Genomic DNA, 14,293 nt, shown 5'->3' with positions numbered 1-14,293 from the left:
TAAACTTTGTCGACCCATGCAAAATCGTCCAAATCTGTCGGGCACCACCTGGTAGTCCTCAAACTTGGTATATTGTGTCACTCAGTCCTCGAACTTGGCATGTTACGTCACTTGAATACGCGAACTTTCATTAGTGCCCTCCATTGTGGCATGCCACATCAGCATCTGGTTCGAGCAAATCTAGGTTTGGACAGGTTTGCATGGATCTACTAGGTTCAAGGATCTATTTTTCTGGTTTTCTAATTTCGGGACATAATAAGTGACACAACGTGCCAAAAGTTTAGCGACGTACTGTTGATATATTTTACTATGATATAAACGACATGTTGGACAGCAAGAGGGTTGAAATAGTTTGAGATAGAAGATAAAAATAAGGAATTTTGATGGTTGGATATTATTGAATCTCTCGATCCACCGACACATTTTACATTTATATATAGGCCGGCCGGGTGGGCTGATCATTATTCGGCTAGCTTTGCATACGTACATACACAATTACGTACGTCGGCGGTGCTGTTGTCTTGTATCGGCGCATGAGCGAAGACGCCATGACCGGCCATCACGTATGTACGTGTGCACATTTGAATGTGTGTGCCCCTATAGCTTCCCAACATCGATCTTCTCCCTCTAGCAAACGATAGCAATTTTGGACTTGCGGCCTTGGTGTTTGTATCCGTGCAACGTCGTTCGTTGCCGATCAAATTGAAGCTTTTTTTTTAATTCTTCGCAAATATATCACCATGCATAAATCTTAGGTGTACAAAAAAAAAACGATCGAATTTGGATCAAAACCAAACCAGTGTGAACTACCATGACCGGTGGGCAGGACATAACTCCAATCGTTGGGCCATCCTCTACTCCAACACACATTTAATTACACTGCTTCAACATATAATGAAACCTGACAGAGAGAAAAAGAGAGTACCCTACAGGTTTACGGCCGGCCACCACCATGTCCTTCTTCCTAGTAAACATCCAATGGCACGACGGAGAATTCCTTACACGTCGAAGCACGATTTCACATGCCATTTCCTATATAAAGGCATCCACACACACACACACACACACAGAGCAAACAAAGCCAACGTGATCAGAGAGGGATATATAGCTAGCTAGCTAGCATAGCATGGCGCTTGTAGCCGACGACGACGCCGAGCTCAAGGCCAAGGCCAAGGCCAAGGCCGAGGTCTACTACGGCGACGAGGCCTGTCAGCTGTGCGCGCAGCTCCTGCTGAGGGAAGCAGGCCTCCCCAACGGCCTGCTGCCGCTGGAGGACCTGACGGAGTGCGGCTACGTCCAGGAGACCGGGTACGTGTGGCTGAAGCAGGGCAGGAGGGTCGACCACGTCTTCCGGAGCCTCGGACGCCTCGTCTCCTACGGCGCCGAGATCACCGGGTACGCCGAGAAGGGCCGGATCAGGAAGGTGAAGGGGATAAAGACCAGGGAGCTCATGCTGTGGGTGCCCGTCGAGGAGATCGCCGCTCTTGGCGACCCGGCGGCTGGCGGGAAGCTTGTCTGCAAGAGCGTTGCTGGGATCACCAGGACCTTCCCTGCGTCTGCCTTCCATGTCCCTGAGAAGGCGGCGGCGGCGGAGGAGGTGAAGGTGGACTGTGCCAGGGCGCCGCCCGCCACACCGGTGCTCGTCCTCATGGACAGATCAGGAGCTCCACCAGTTGTTAAGAACAACTGATGCTTGCGTGCTTACGAACGAAAGCGAACCATGCATGACCCCCCAACCAAGTTCATTTCATCCTTTCATGCATGTACTATGTATGTAGCTCTACATATATATATATTGCTACTACTATCAAGCATGTATGTCGCCGTTGTGGAGACACATCTATTGATCTATACATGAGCTTGTGGAAGCAGATAGGTCTGCATTAATTAATCGCACCGAATACTTCAAATTGGCCGTACATATGTATCCGCTTCTGCATCAAATCAAAGTACTATGAAACCGGACCATCTCCGGTCCCCTACACTCAACATCCTTTAATAATTCAGAATAATTGGCTATATCATCGTACCTTCTTCTTAGATAACGGTAACACACAATACCGGCCAACAAATCAAGCAACTAAAAAAGAACATCCGAAGCGACCACACATGCATGGTGCAAACTAGGCGAAGACTGGAAAGCAAAATTAGGACGAAGCAATCCTATAACAAAAACGTAATCAAGAGGATGTGAAGATCTGCATAACTGTCGTCTCCAAGATTCGACATATGTTTCTCAATACTTCTTTTCTCCTCGTCACGCCTCTGCAACTGCACCCAAAACCGGGACCAGTGCGTCCCCTATAAAGCACATGCATATATGTTGTAGGCGAACATTTTTTAAAGGCTATATCATTTCTACTAAGCCATATCGCCCAACAAAACACAACAACCTCTACCATTAACAGTGTGATTTGGCCTTGCTATTGAGGACATGTAACTAATCACCCTACATATGATTTATACTCTTCGGGGCTGCCATGCCAAAAGAAATATGCACTGCTTTCCATATGAACTTAGCAAAATGGAGACACATCTATTGATCTATACATGAGCTTGTGGAAGCAGATAGATCTGCATTAATTAATCGCACCGAATACTTCAAATTGGCCGTACATATGTATCCGCTTGTGCATCAAATCAAAGTACTATGAAACCGGACCATCTCCCGTCCCCTACACTCAACATCATTTAATTCAGAATAGTTGACTATCATCGTACCTTCTTCTTAGACAACGGTAACACGTAGTACCGGCCAGCAAATCAAGCAATTAAAAAAGAACATCCGAAGCGACCACGCAGGGTGCAAACTAGGCGAAGACTGGAAACCAAAAATTAGAACAAAGCAATCCTATAACAAAAATGTCATCCAGAGGATGTGAAGATATGCATAACTATCGTCTTCAAGGTTCGACATGCGTTGCTCAAGGGGCTTCCTTTTCCTCGTCACGCCACTACAACTGCGCCCAAAACCGGGACCAGTGCTTCCCCCCTGTAAAGCACATGCATATATATTTTAGGCGAACATTTTTTCAAAGACTATATCATTTCTACTAAGTCATATCGCCCAGCATAACGCAGCAAATTGTGTAGCCTCATCCAAAGTAACATTTGTCAATAGAGCTATCAGATTGTGCCATGCTGCTAGGTTACGACCCTACAGCCCCCCTCCTGAAGGAAACATCGAGCAATACTAAAATCATTCGGAGGCTACGGAATCGTTCTTACGACGAGCTATGAAATATATAGATTAAAATCTGTTCTGTAATGTGAAGGTTCCCAACCACCTATCCTCCCAAAACATGATTTTTTATCACTGATCTTATTATCTATAAAGATAATATTACTTTATGTTGTTTAGATGAAAACAAGTTACGAACTAAGTCTCTACCTTACTCTATATTTTTAAATGTGTTTGATAGCAGGTATGGGATGGCTTAGTGATTTGCAAAGATCAAGGGGAGTTTCCCTTTTGATCGGAAATAACTTGTCTCTCCATCATGTTGTACTATTTTCTTTGCATATTTTTTTCCCTATTTGGGTTTCTCAATCAAAATTTTTAACGAGGCAACATCAACATAAGGCCTATGTCGTATCATCTATTTTTCCCATAGGGTTTTCGAGGATGATACGTTATGACATAGTTATTGTTGTATTTGAACTAGGTTATGAGTTTATCTCATAAGAGTTTAAATAGATCAACGATAGATCGTGACTATTCTCCTTATTTTTCCCGTTGGGTTTTTAAGAAGACTCTGCTAATACGATTTTTCAGATTTTCGGACAAAATTATCTTGGAGAAATATTATCTTGAGTTATATGTCTCATCATTTATTTTCCCCACTCAGATTTTTGAGATGATGACTGTAGACATATTATTCTTTGGGCTAGAGGTCCATGAGAGAATAGTGTTGTACCATGGTTCTACTTCTTATTTTTTCCATTGGGGTTTGAGGAGTTCAATTGATACTAGTAAACCTACATAAATTCCTAAGTTTTTTTTACAGTTTTTCTTAAAGAAATTAACAACATTATTGAAGTATGTTTCTATTGGATCCGATCAAGTGGGAGCGTTGAGAAATGATCTCATCCATTCAAGGTACCCCTTAGGTTGTAGAGGCACCTTTTGAATTAGACCTTTAAACCCCTTTTTATATATATAGTATATCTATTAAGAGCCCTAGACTCTCTCTAATTAGAGAAAGCCCTGACCCCCCTCAATCGGTCGACCAGATATGTCCTTTAGTGGCCGAGGCCCAAACCTCCATAGGCCCACCTAGAACAGCCCAAGCGCTACCCGGCTAGCCCCATTCACCCCCACGGGATCATATCACCAATCGCCCTCGTCTCCTCACGCCAATCCAAACCCTAGCCGTCGCCAATATGCAGCTCCATCCTGGTGCTCGCCCAGATGAGTCGCCCCGCAAGGAGAGAACGTGACTAGGTCTAGCAGGAGACAGAGCTTCCTGTTCCATCTCCACCGCAATCGATCGTGCCAATTAACAGGCTCCCAAGGAGGAGATCCAATCTTGCTAGCGGGCGTCCCCATTGCCCATCCATCGATCTGAATCTGCAGGTGAGCAGTCTCATCAGGGTCTTCTCTTTTTTAGAAATGACTCATGGGTTTCTCACCATCCCTTCCACTTGGGGATTTCAATCGAATGGTGAAATGGAGTTACCAATCAACCACTGGCTGAATCAGCTCTCGGCCTGCCCGGCCTTATCTCCACCGGTACAGGTAAGCAATGTCACCATACATGCTGCTGGCACTCGAGCAAGCCGACGCCGACTATGACCTTGTCCCCATGAATCAACAGGCTAGTGACCACCGCCGCTAGGAGCACCTCGCCAGGAACGTGCGTACCTCCCTCCAGTGTATCCTTCAACCCGCCATGAATTTCTTGGTTTCACTCGCTGGATGATCGACTGACTGACACACGTACTCTCCTGTCTTTAAGTCAATCCATGATCCTATCCACATCAAGCGTGGCAATCAATCATCAAATAGTATTTTTCTTTGGTCGGTTCCATCAAGCGTGGCAGTAATGTTTTGTTCTTGCAAATTATAGATGTAAATTCAGATCAAGTATATGCATTTGTAGTTTATATCACAAAGGGAAACTAAACATTTCGAGCTGCAAGATCCCACTGTATGCATTATTACTGTACATATAGAACAAAAATTGCATTCATTTCACCTTTCACACCCAAAATCGCATCCCCTTCAATCGTTTGAAGGATCCTTGGTGTGAGGTGAAGTCGATCTAACACACTGTTGATTTCATCTTGATTCTCCTATTCTCTTCATTCTCGAGCTCATTGCAAACTTAACCTTGTGCGTATTTGTTACTCTTAGAACCTTGTGTTCCTTGATGGTTAGAGGTTGCTTGGGAGTCTCCAAATTTGTGAACGACCCCAAGAAGTTTGTATCACCCACTCTTTGAGCAAATTTGAGAAGAGACTGCCTTGACCTTGGTGGTCGGCTTGTGGAGGATTAGGGTTGGAAAAGACCCGGCCCTTTGTGGGCTCCTCAACGAGGAGTAGGATACCTTTGTGGTGATTGCCGAACCTCGGGTTAAATCGTGTGTTCTTGTGTGTTCTTGATAAGCACTTTAATTGGTTGGTTAGTTCATATTCGGTTATATTGTGTGCAAATCGTGTGAAAACAATTCACATCGATTTGTCATCTATTTGAGTGGATTTTCTCTAGGACAAGACTTTAGCATATTCTCTAACTACTTCGTCACATTTGTTTAACTGTTTATCTAATCTAAGTTGAGCAGGTTCAAACTTGTTCGGTTGTAAACAAAATCAACTGAACCGGTTTGTACCAGTGCAACTTGAATTTGACACTATTTCGTAGTTTTTAGTGGAAAATTTCAGGTGTAGCCTATTCATCCCCCCTCTAGGCTACTTTCACTAACGCTAAACATGCGCGATTTAAATGTTGTAATTCGTTATGAAACAGATCAACGATTTATGCTAAAATTCACACATATTTACGCTGTTTTGGTTCACGATCGGACACGCACGATTTTTACGCCGTAATTTTTTGGCCCTATTCATCGTTATGAAACAGATCTATGATTTATGCTAAAATTCGTATCCATTTACTCACGATCTGATGCACACGATTTTTACGCCGTAATTTTTGGGCCCCATTCATCGTTATGAAACAGATATGATTTACGCTAAAATTCGTACTTATTTACGCTACTTTGGTTCACGTTTTACACTAAAATCCGCTCGAGTCAGAACCCGCGCACGATCGGACGCGCATGATTTTTATGCCGTAATTTTTGGGCCTCATTCGTCGTTATGAAACAGATCTATGATTTACGCTAAAATTTGTATGCATTTACTGGTTTGGTTCACATTTTACGCTAAAATTCGCCCGAGCCAGAACACGCGCGCGATTTTTACGCCGTAATTTTTTAGCCTTATTCGTGGTTATGAAACAGATCTATGGTTTACACTAAAATTTAATATCATTTACGATAGTTTGGTTCACGTTTTACGCTAAAATATGTCTGAATCAGAACCGTACACGATCGGATGCACGCCTACCTGCATGGAGGTATACCTGGCTGGGATGTCCCGGTACTAATGAAAACCCTGAGCTTTCATTAGCTCGTCTATATATATATATAAGCAAAACATCTCATCAGTAAAGAGATTAGAGATTCGTGTCTCTCGCTTTTGCTTCGTACTCAAATAGATATATCGTGTGGCATGCGTCGCTACTTGGGCGGTGGCTGGATCCACGTGTCGCCGAGGACGTAGTGTGTGCCGACGAATGGCTTGGCCTGCGCCTCGGTGAGGTCCAGCGCCCACCCCACCCTCTTCTTCTTCTTGGCGTCAGCGCCGGGGCCAAAGCACTTGAACTCGCCGTAGTAGATGCCGCTGCTCTCCGGCTTGGCGATCTGCCAGCCGTCCCAGCCCACGGGGACCACCTCCTCCCCCATCTTCGTGTACGAGTAGACGACCCGGGAGGAGTCCCCCCAGGCGCGGCCCAGGTAGATCTGGCCGCCCTTGACGCCGCCGATGCTGCAGTTCTTGAACGAGAAGCCGGTGTCGATGGCGCCCTCGATGGACTTGGAACGCTGCTGCGCCGTCAGCACCGCCACCTCCTTGACCACCGACTCGATGCGGCAGTCCTCGTAGAAGCTGCGGCCGAAGCCGAAGATGAAGTCGACGCTGCCCCGGATGAGGCAGCCCTTGAAGTAGTGCAGGCCCTTGTGGTCGTACAGCGTGTCCTGTCCGCCGTCGATGGTGCAGTTGTAGATCTGCGTCTTGGTCCCGAACAGCCGCACCGCCACCGCCTGGCCGCCCTTGGCGCCGGGCTTGGCCAGCGGCGCGTCGTTCCGGAACACCACGCCGTACGCCGTGAAGTAGTCCGACTCCACCGCCAGCGTGGCGCTCCCCACCGTGCCCACCGGCTTGCCGTCCTTGCCGTTCGTGGCCGCAGTGTCGTTCCAGACCACGACGGCGGGCTTCTTGGGGTCCGACCGGAACGTGATGAACGGCTTGCTGATGTTCAGGAACAGCTTCTCGCGGAACTGAGCGCCGGGCTTGAGATCCAGGATCACGCGCTTGGTGTTGCTCACCGGGATATCCTCCAGCGCCGCGGTGATGTTGGTGTAGTCGCCCTTGCCGCTGGGGTCCACCACGTACGTGACCTTCTTCTTCTCCGCCTCCGACAGCTTCTTGTCCAGGGGCTCCTTGCCCCCGTCCCCGACGGACTTCTGCGCGTACAGCGCGTAGCTCTGCTGGTTCATCGCCACCCAGTTGCTGAACGCCCCGCCGGGCGCGTTCGCGGCGGCCGGCGCCGCACCAAGGAGCGCGGACGCCAGGGCGAGGAGGAGGAGGGGCTTATTAGTCGTCATCGTGGCCACCGCTCGCTGCGCCATGGTGGACCACCGAAGCAATGCACCTACCGAAGGACGGGGAGCGCGCGAGGGCAGTGGTACCGCGGGGGGTGGCCGGCCGTTTTTAAGGTGCGTTCTCCATGGTGACCGTCGGGTGGAGCGCGCTGGTCGGCCGTGGGCGAGCTAATCTGGGAGCTCCGATCCTCGACCTCCCTCCATGGGCGCATGCAGGCATGCATGCACGCTCGCGCAGTTTTGAAATTAGTTCTCTAAATTAAAGAACTAGGCTGTCACACACAGAGCCACCTCGACGGCCCACGATATAATTGGCCAATCGTTTATGTTCCCGGCCCAAAGATGACCTGGAATGCCTTAGATTTGTTCCTACGTTTACACCTATTTAGCCCTCAGATGCATGCATGAATCTTGAGAGGTAGATATATTGCCAAGACATCATTTTCCATAGACTCTAAATGCTTTAGCAATTTCTTCTGCTGATGATTTTGCTTTCTTACTAGTTATAATATTTCAACAGACCTTTTTATTTGTGCTAACTGCACAAAAGATAAGCTGGTATCTGCCAGCTTAAGACATTGTTTGCTAGTAGACTTCATATTAGTTGTTGATTGTCTCGGTACAACTCAAGACATTTTTCGTAACACCATTGTTGGTCTATGAGAAAATAAAGACAATCCTTTAGGTTGCTGCAAATTTCATCGACCTGGGCACATGTGATTATTACACTTGTTCTAGTTTTATTATAATATATTGTTAAGCGTTAACCTCTTCTATTGCATTATGTAGTTGCTAGACTAGCAGTAGAGCATGAACATATGGCGCTTTATACAGACAATGAATAAGTATATACACATTTAACTTCTATATATTAGGATGATTATGCAGCGGAAAAACTTGATATATATTGAGTTGCCTGGAAGTTACCTGTTACCATACTTCATTGCTTTGAACTGATTTTTCAGGAAATGTGACTTGACTGAACATCTAAAGCAGCTCCAGTGTAGAACCTTGATTTTTGTCAGCGAGAATTCTCAGTTAAACTCTGAGACCGTTCACTTGACATCGAAGCTCGACATGAGATATTGTGCTCTAGTTGAGGCAACTAACAATCATCTACGTGTTTACCACTATACATCCTTTTTTGCAACTATTATGTCTACCTATGGTACCATTTATGCATACTACAAAGGCTGATTTACGCTAAAAGTTTACACATTTACGCTGTTTTGGTTCATGTTTTACACTGAAATCCGTATGAGCCAGAAACAGGGCACAATCAGATATGCGTGATTTTTATGCTATAATTTTGGGCACCATTCGCTGTTATGAAACAAATCGATGATTTACAATAAAAAATTCGTATATATTTACGCTGTTTTGGTTAATGTTTTACGTTGAAATCCGCCCGAGCCAGAACGCGCGCATAAATGGACGTGCGTGATTTTCATGTCGTAATTTCAGGCTCCATCACTGTTACGAAACAACTCTACGATTTACGCTAAAATTCGTACTCATTTATGCTAGTTTAGTTCATATTTTACACTGAAATTTGTCCGACCCAAAACCCGCGTATATATATATATATATATATATATATATATATATATATATATATATATATATATATATATATATATATATATATATATATATATATATATATATATATATATATATATATATATATATATATATATATATATATATATATATATATATATATATATATGGCAACGATGGTCTAAGTTGCCAAATGCTGTCTCCAGAGATTGCCGAGACCAATGTCGCTGGTTTAATTTCTCTACTCCGTGCATCTATCTGTCTTGACTGCTAAGCTTCTGCTACTAAACGTTACAGAGTCTATACGCGCGCCAAGGGAGGAGCATGTATGCAATACGAATTCTGTTGTACGCTAGCTAGTAGCTAGTACTCCAAGGGAGTAGTATGATATACAGTAGTCGCAGGGCGTATATCTGCATGTACGTGGGAATTATTCGTTGATACGTATTACGGGTACTACCATATATATACGGAGCAAATAAAATCCATTTCTCGCACACGTACATATAGATGGCCAAAAAACACGAGGCCCGTGAGCCCGGCACGAAGCCCGCCTTTTGGACCCGGTCCGAGCCCGGCACGGTAGAATAAGCGGGCAGGCTTATACAGGAAACTAAGCACGGCGGGCTAGCCCGGCACGGCCCGTTTACCTCTAAGCTCGTTAAGCCCGTTTTTTTACACTAAAACGTGCTTTCCAGCCCGTTTTTCGTGCTAAACGGGCCGGCCCGGCCCGTTTAGGCCCGCCGCGGGCCGGATTTGGACAGAAACTTAAGCCCGCTGGCTCAGCAGGCCCGGCCCGGTTTTGGCCGGGCCGGGCCGGCCCGTTTGGCCATCTCTACACGTACACAGGGAAAGACCCAAGAAACTGGTAGAAGCGTGCGCTGCATGCATGCACCACCGCCCCCAAATTCCAACTCCGTGGAAAAACTCGCGCTACTAGCTAGCTGCTATAGCCCGTGGATTTCCATTGGTACCATCCATCAACGCACGGCGCGCGGCGACGATGGCGACATCGCCACCGTATACTTCCCGGCCGCCGCTGCCGACGACGACCCGCCGGTTGATGGGACTGGCCGGCCGGAGGGCCGGGGAAGCAAGCAATGATTAGCGCAGCTAATCACGCACTAATGGGCTTGCGCTTGTCGATCTAATGCATACGTCTGACGACTAGTCGCCGGTCGCCAGCCCTGACGTGGACGGCAGGGCGGGCGGCGGACCGGCCGTGATGCGCGCGCGCGTGCGAGAGCTGAGCCACGTGTCGCCGTCTAGAAGTTGGACGGCGGGGCGGCCGGCCGGGGGACCAGCCGTGGACTAACCGGAGTAGTAGTACGTACTACGTGCGTGCCTGACTCGCCCGCCTCCCCTCCAGCTGGATGGACAGGACAGCAGCACTTCCGGCACGTGCGTCTTGTCGTCTCCTAGCTGGATGGACCTTGGGTTGAGTTGGTTCTGCGTTTGTCGATGTGGATAGGCATAGGCGCACCAACTCATTCCTTCCGCTTATCTCGCCGAGATGGACTACTGACGCGAGTTGCTTAATTTTTAAAAATTTAGGTGCATGATTTTTTAGCTTCCGAGAATAAAAAAATCACGAAATAGAAAAAATCGAATATGAAGAAGAGACGAGAAGAAGAAGAAAAAAAATCACACTCAAGTTGAGAGGTCTTCTGTAATTTAATAACATTGGTCGTTGTCTATGTCTCACTCTCTTACCATATACATATTCAGTACAAGGTGGACAAAAATAAAAAAGAAAAGAAAAACCCTTGACAGGAGGACAGTGACGGAACGGAGTACGTAGTTAGTTTGCCACCCAAACAAAAACGAAGTCAACACCGGATGAAAGAAGAAGAAAAATCAACTTTCCACAGTGTGTGAATATATATATACTAGCTAATACATTATACAGTGTATATATGTATATATATATATATATATATATGTGATAAAGTCAGAGCGTAATAACTGAACACGAAAAATATATGAGGAGAACGCTTGGGTTTTTGGTCGCCTCCCCTGCCTGTATCGTACTGTACTGTACGTCCCCCAATTTGAATCCGAACCCGCAACTAACACGCGGGCAAAAATTGACGTAAACGACAGACAACAGCGCGCCGTACTATACGTCTCACTGTCACTGCATCCTCCAGATGTCGTCGAGGCTCCAGAGGCTGTCCGACGAGGAGCCGGACAGGATGCCGTCGTCGGAGAAGCCCTGCACCCAGCCGGTGAGGTCCTGGTCGGCGGCGGCGGTAGTCAGGTGCTGCAGCGCGGACGCCGTGGACCAGAAGTCGAACTGCTCGTTCTGCTGCTGCTGCTGATGATGATTTTGCTGCATAGTCGTCGTGACAGCGCCCCAGTAGTCGTCGTCGCCCGTCGCCGCCGCCGCCGCCGCCAGCACGGCGGCGGCGTGCGGCCGGGCGCCATCGTCGTCGTTGTGCGCGGACTCGGACGTGAGCGAGCTGCAGGAGGAGCTGCCGCTGCAGGCGGCCGTGGTGACGGCGCTGCTGCGTGGGGAGGACCAGCAGCAGCTGCTGCTGTTGGCCGCCGCCGCCGCCGCCACCAGCACGTTGTTGCAGGCGGCAGCGACGTGCTGCGGCTGCGGCTGGTGGGCGGCTGTTGCGGCGCGCTCGGCTAGGCGTGGCATCCAGAGGAAGCGCATGGCGTCCTTGAAGCGCTTGCTGTTCACGTCGCAGTTGAGCTGCTTGGCGTGCTTCTGCACCCGCGTCCGCCAGTAGTTCTTGATCTCGTTGTCCGTCCTGCCTGGCAGGTGCGCCGCGATCTTGGACCATCTGCATCATATTAACGACAGATAATTAATATATCAAATCACCAACGTGCCTAATATGATTATGCATGCATTAATGGTTTACTTAAAAAGTACTAGCTAGCTAGTTTGGAACAAAAAGAAACCCAGAGAGAAGAAGCGTGCATATTCTAAACTACTAACTACACGCACACACTATCGGAATCCGGGCTTTTGCCGAGCGCAGATGTTTGCTTATTACTATATATACCACTTCTTTTTTGGGTCCATAACAGATATATTAATGTTTGCTTAGTATACAATATGTATCAATAATGCGTTTTTATAATACAAATCTAATCGGAATCAAATTAGGTGGTGCATGCCGGCCGGGTTGCATACATACCGGTTGCCCCAGCGGGAGTGGAGGTCGAGGATGAGGAGCTGCTCGTCGGCGGTGAAGTCGCCGCGCTTCACGTCCGGCCGCAGGTAGTTCAGCCACCGCAGACGGCAGCTCTTCCCCGTCCGCTTCAGCCCTGCACATATTTATGTATTAATTGTTGTTGTAATTGTCTTATATACTGTAGATACAGGCATATTACACGCAAATAACAATCTGATATATAGAATTCTGCACATTGCTTATGTCATGCATGCGAATGCATAGCTTTTAGTGGTGGATGCATATGCATATGGATGGCGGCAATGATTACTTTACACACTCTCTAGTCTCTATATATAATATTCATAAAAGTACTATATCTAATATTATCCATCCGTCTCCGGTGGCGTCAACCGTCAGCACACCGGAGACGATAGAGACGACCTGCATCTGCATCATCTGTCCACATGCGCGGCAGGGAGATTGATTTCTAATAATCGTCGTCGTCGTCGACGTCAGCAAGTTGTCGACGTACTATCAGCTTGCGCGCACGACGAAACGCGCAGGCAATAATTAAACAATCCAGAGCAATCCGATGAATAACGAACGAACGCGTACCGGCGGCGCGAGCGAGCGCGTTCCAGCGGCCCTCGCCGTGGTCGGCGATGTAGTTGATGAGCGTGAGGTCCTCGTCCACCGTCCACGGCCCGCGCCGGAGCTCCTCGTCAAGGCCGCCCTGATCCGCGGCCGCCGCCGCCTGCGGAAACCGCAACTCCCGCTCCTGCTCCAGCTCCAGCTCCTGCCTCGCCTTCTTCACCGTCGTCGCCGCGCCGGCCGGCCTCATGCCGCCGCCAGCAGTAGCAGCACTCTGCTGCAGCGCCGTCTCCATTAGTAGCAGTATGTACGCCAAGCAGGCGTACGACGACGATCGATCGTGTCGACAAGTGGATCGGAGGAGGAGCTAGCAGGAGATCGATCCAAGGAGATCGGAGCTAGTGAAAGGGAGAGAGACGTACAACGGAGTTAACTGGGGAAGACACGGGGCCGGAGCTAGTGGGACTCGGATGCCTTTTATAGGGTTTGCGTGGACGAGTCAGCCGGTGGAGAAGAAGACTAGTAGTAGTATGAACTATACAAGAGGATGAGGAGGCAAAAGCAAAAAAGAAAAACAGGAGGAGAGGAAGAAGAAGAAGACTGGTGGTCAGAGGCAGAGCAATAAGCTCACAAACTGGGGTGGGGGCTTGATGACTGATCGTGTGAGATGGGCTGGGTGGAGGGTCCCTCTCACACAACTCACAAGTCACAACACCAGCCACTTCAGGATCTTCTGTGGCATCATCATCATGATCTCCTGTGTGGTGGCCTGGGTTATCACTGTGGCAAACGCTTCCTTCCTAGCTACCTAGAGGCTAGAGATGTGTTGTGCACTGGCTGGTTACAATCAAACCCATGCTTATACTTATACTAGGTGAGTGCCCGTGCGTTGCAACGGAAAAATAGAATACTACGATAACTTATGTACAAATAGGTGGGTGCCCGTGCGTTGCAGCATGGGGCCGAGAGAGAGAAAGTGGTGGTGGAATACATAGCATGCCAAAAAAAACATTTCTTCCCCTTTTTCCTTGCCTCGCTTCCCCTCCTCCGTCTCCTGTTCTCTCCTCTCCTCTCCATCCGCTTCAGGCCCCCAGAAATCGAAGCCACCACCACCATAGAGCTCTG

At 47.9% G+C, this 14,293-nt stretch overlaps 3 protein-coding genes and 1 long non-coding RNA gene across 4 annotated transcripts; 2 read left to right on the top strand and 2 right to left on the bottom strand.

Moving 5' to 3' along the window:
* The first annotated feature begins 1,066 nt into the window (after window positions 1–1,066).
* Window positions 1,067–1,811, top strand: LOC100278076 (uncharacterized). Its single transcript, NM_001151472.2, has one exon. It carries the CDS (start codon window positions 1,127–1,129, stop codon window positions 1,688–1,690), a length of 564 nt encoding a protein of 187 aa, NP_001144944.1. The 5' UTR covers window positions 1,067–1,126; the 3' UTR covers window positions 1,691–1,811.
* A 2,486-nt stretch (window positions 1,812–4,297) lies between these two features.
* LOC109945467 (uncharacterized) lies at window positions 4,298–5,893 on the top strand. The gene is made up of 2 exons (XR_002268659.3): window positions 4,298–4,738; window positions 4,818–5,893. It is a non-coding gene; the product is annotated as an uncharacterized lncRNA (long non-coding RNA).
* Window positions 5,894–6,604: 711 nt separating this feature from the next.
* On the bottom strand, window positions 6,605–7,964 carry LOC100277001 (pectinesterase). Its single transcript, NM_001150676.1, has one exon. The coding sequence runs from the start codon at window positions 7,908–7,910 to the stop codon at window positions 6,741–6,743; it is 1,170 nt and encodes a 389-aa protein (NP_001144148.1). The 5' UTR covers window positions 7,911–7,964; the 3' UTR covers window positions 6,605–6,740.
* Window positions 7,965–11,116: 3,152 nt separating this feature from the next.
* On the bottom strand, window positions 11,117–13,770 carry LOC109939245 (transcription factor MYB108-like). The gene is made up of 3 exons (NM_001350813.1): window positions 13,193–13,770; window positions 12,599–12,728; window positions 11,117–12,238 (listed from the first exon to the last, which is right to left on the bottom strand). The coding sequence occupies exons 1-3, from the start codon at window positions 13,461–13,463 to the stop codon at window positions 11,581–11,583; spliced, it is 1,059 nt and encodes a 352-aa protein (NP_001337742.1). The 5' UTR covers window positions 13,464–13,770; the 3' UTR covers window positions 11,117–11,580.
* Window positions 13,771–14,293: the final 523 nt, after the last annotated feature.

Source organism: Zea mays, chromosome 4 (assembly GCF_902167145.1).
Source record: "Zea mays cultivar B73 chromosome 4, Zm-B73-REFERENCE-NAM-5.0, whole genome shotgun sequence".
In the NCBI taxonomy this organism is placed as follows: domain Eukaryota; kingdom Viridiplantae; phylum Streptophyta; class Magnoliopsida; order Poales; family Poaceae; genus Zea; species Zea mays.
Note: the sequence above shows the minus strand (reverse complement) of the source record. Positions and strands in the feature narration are given on the sequence as shown.

Coding starts and splice junctions, on each gene's coding strand:
- LOC100278076 (NM_001151472.2), top strand. CDS start 1,127: ATGGCGCTTGTAGCCGACGACGACGCCGAGCTCAAGGCCAAGGCCAAG.
- LOC109939245 (NM_001350813.1), bottom strand. CDS start 13,463: ATGGAGACGGCGCTGCAGCAGAGTGCTGCTACTGCTGGCGGCGGCATG. Junction 12,729..13,192: donor CGCGCTCGCTCGCGCCGCCG/GTACGCGTTCGT, acceptor AAATATGTGCAG/GGCTGAAGCGGACGGGGAAG. Junction 12,239..12,598: donor CACTCCCGCTGGGGCAACCG/GTATGTATGCAA, acceptor AATATGATGCAG/ATGGTCCAAGATCGCGGCGC.
- LOC100277001 (NM_001150676.1), bottom strand. CDS start 7,910: ATGGCGCAGCGAGCGGTGGCCACGATGACGACTAATAAGCCCCTCCTC.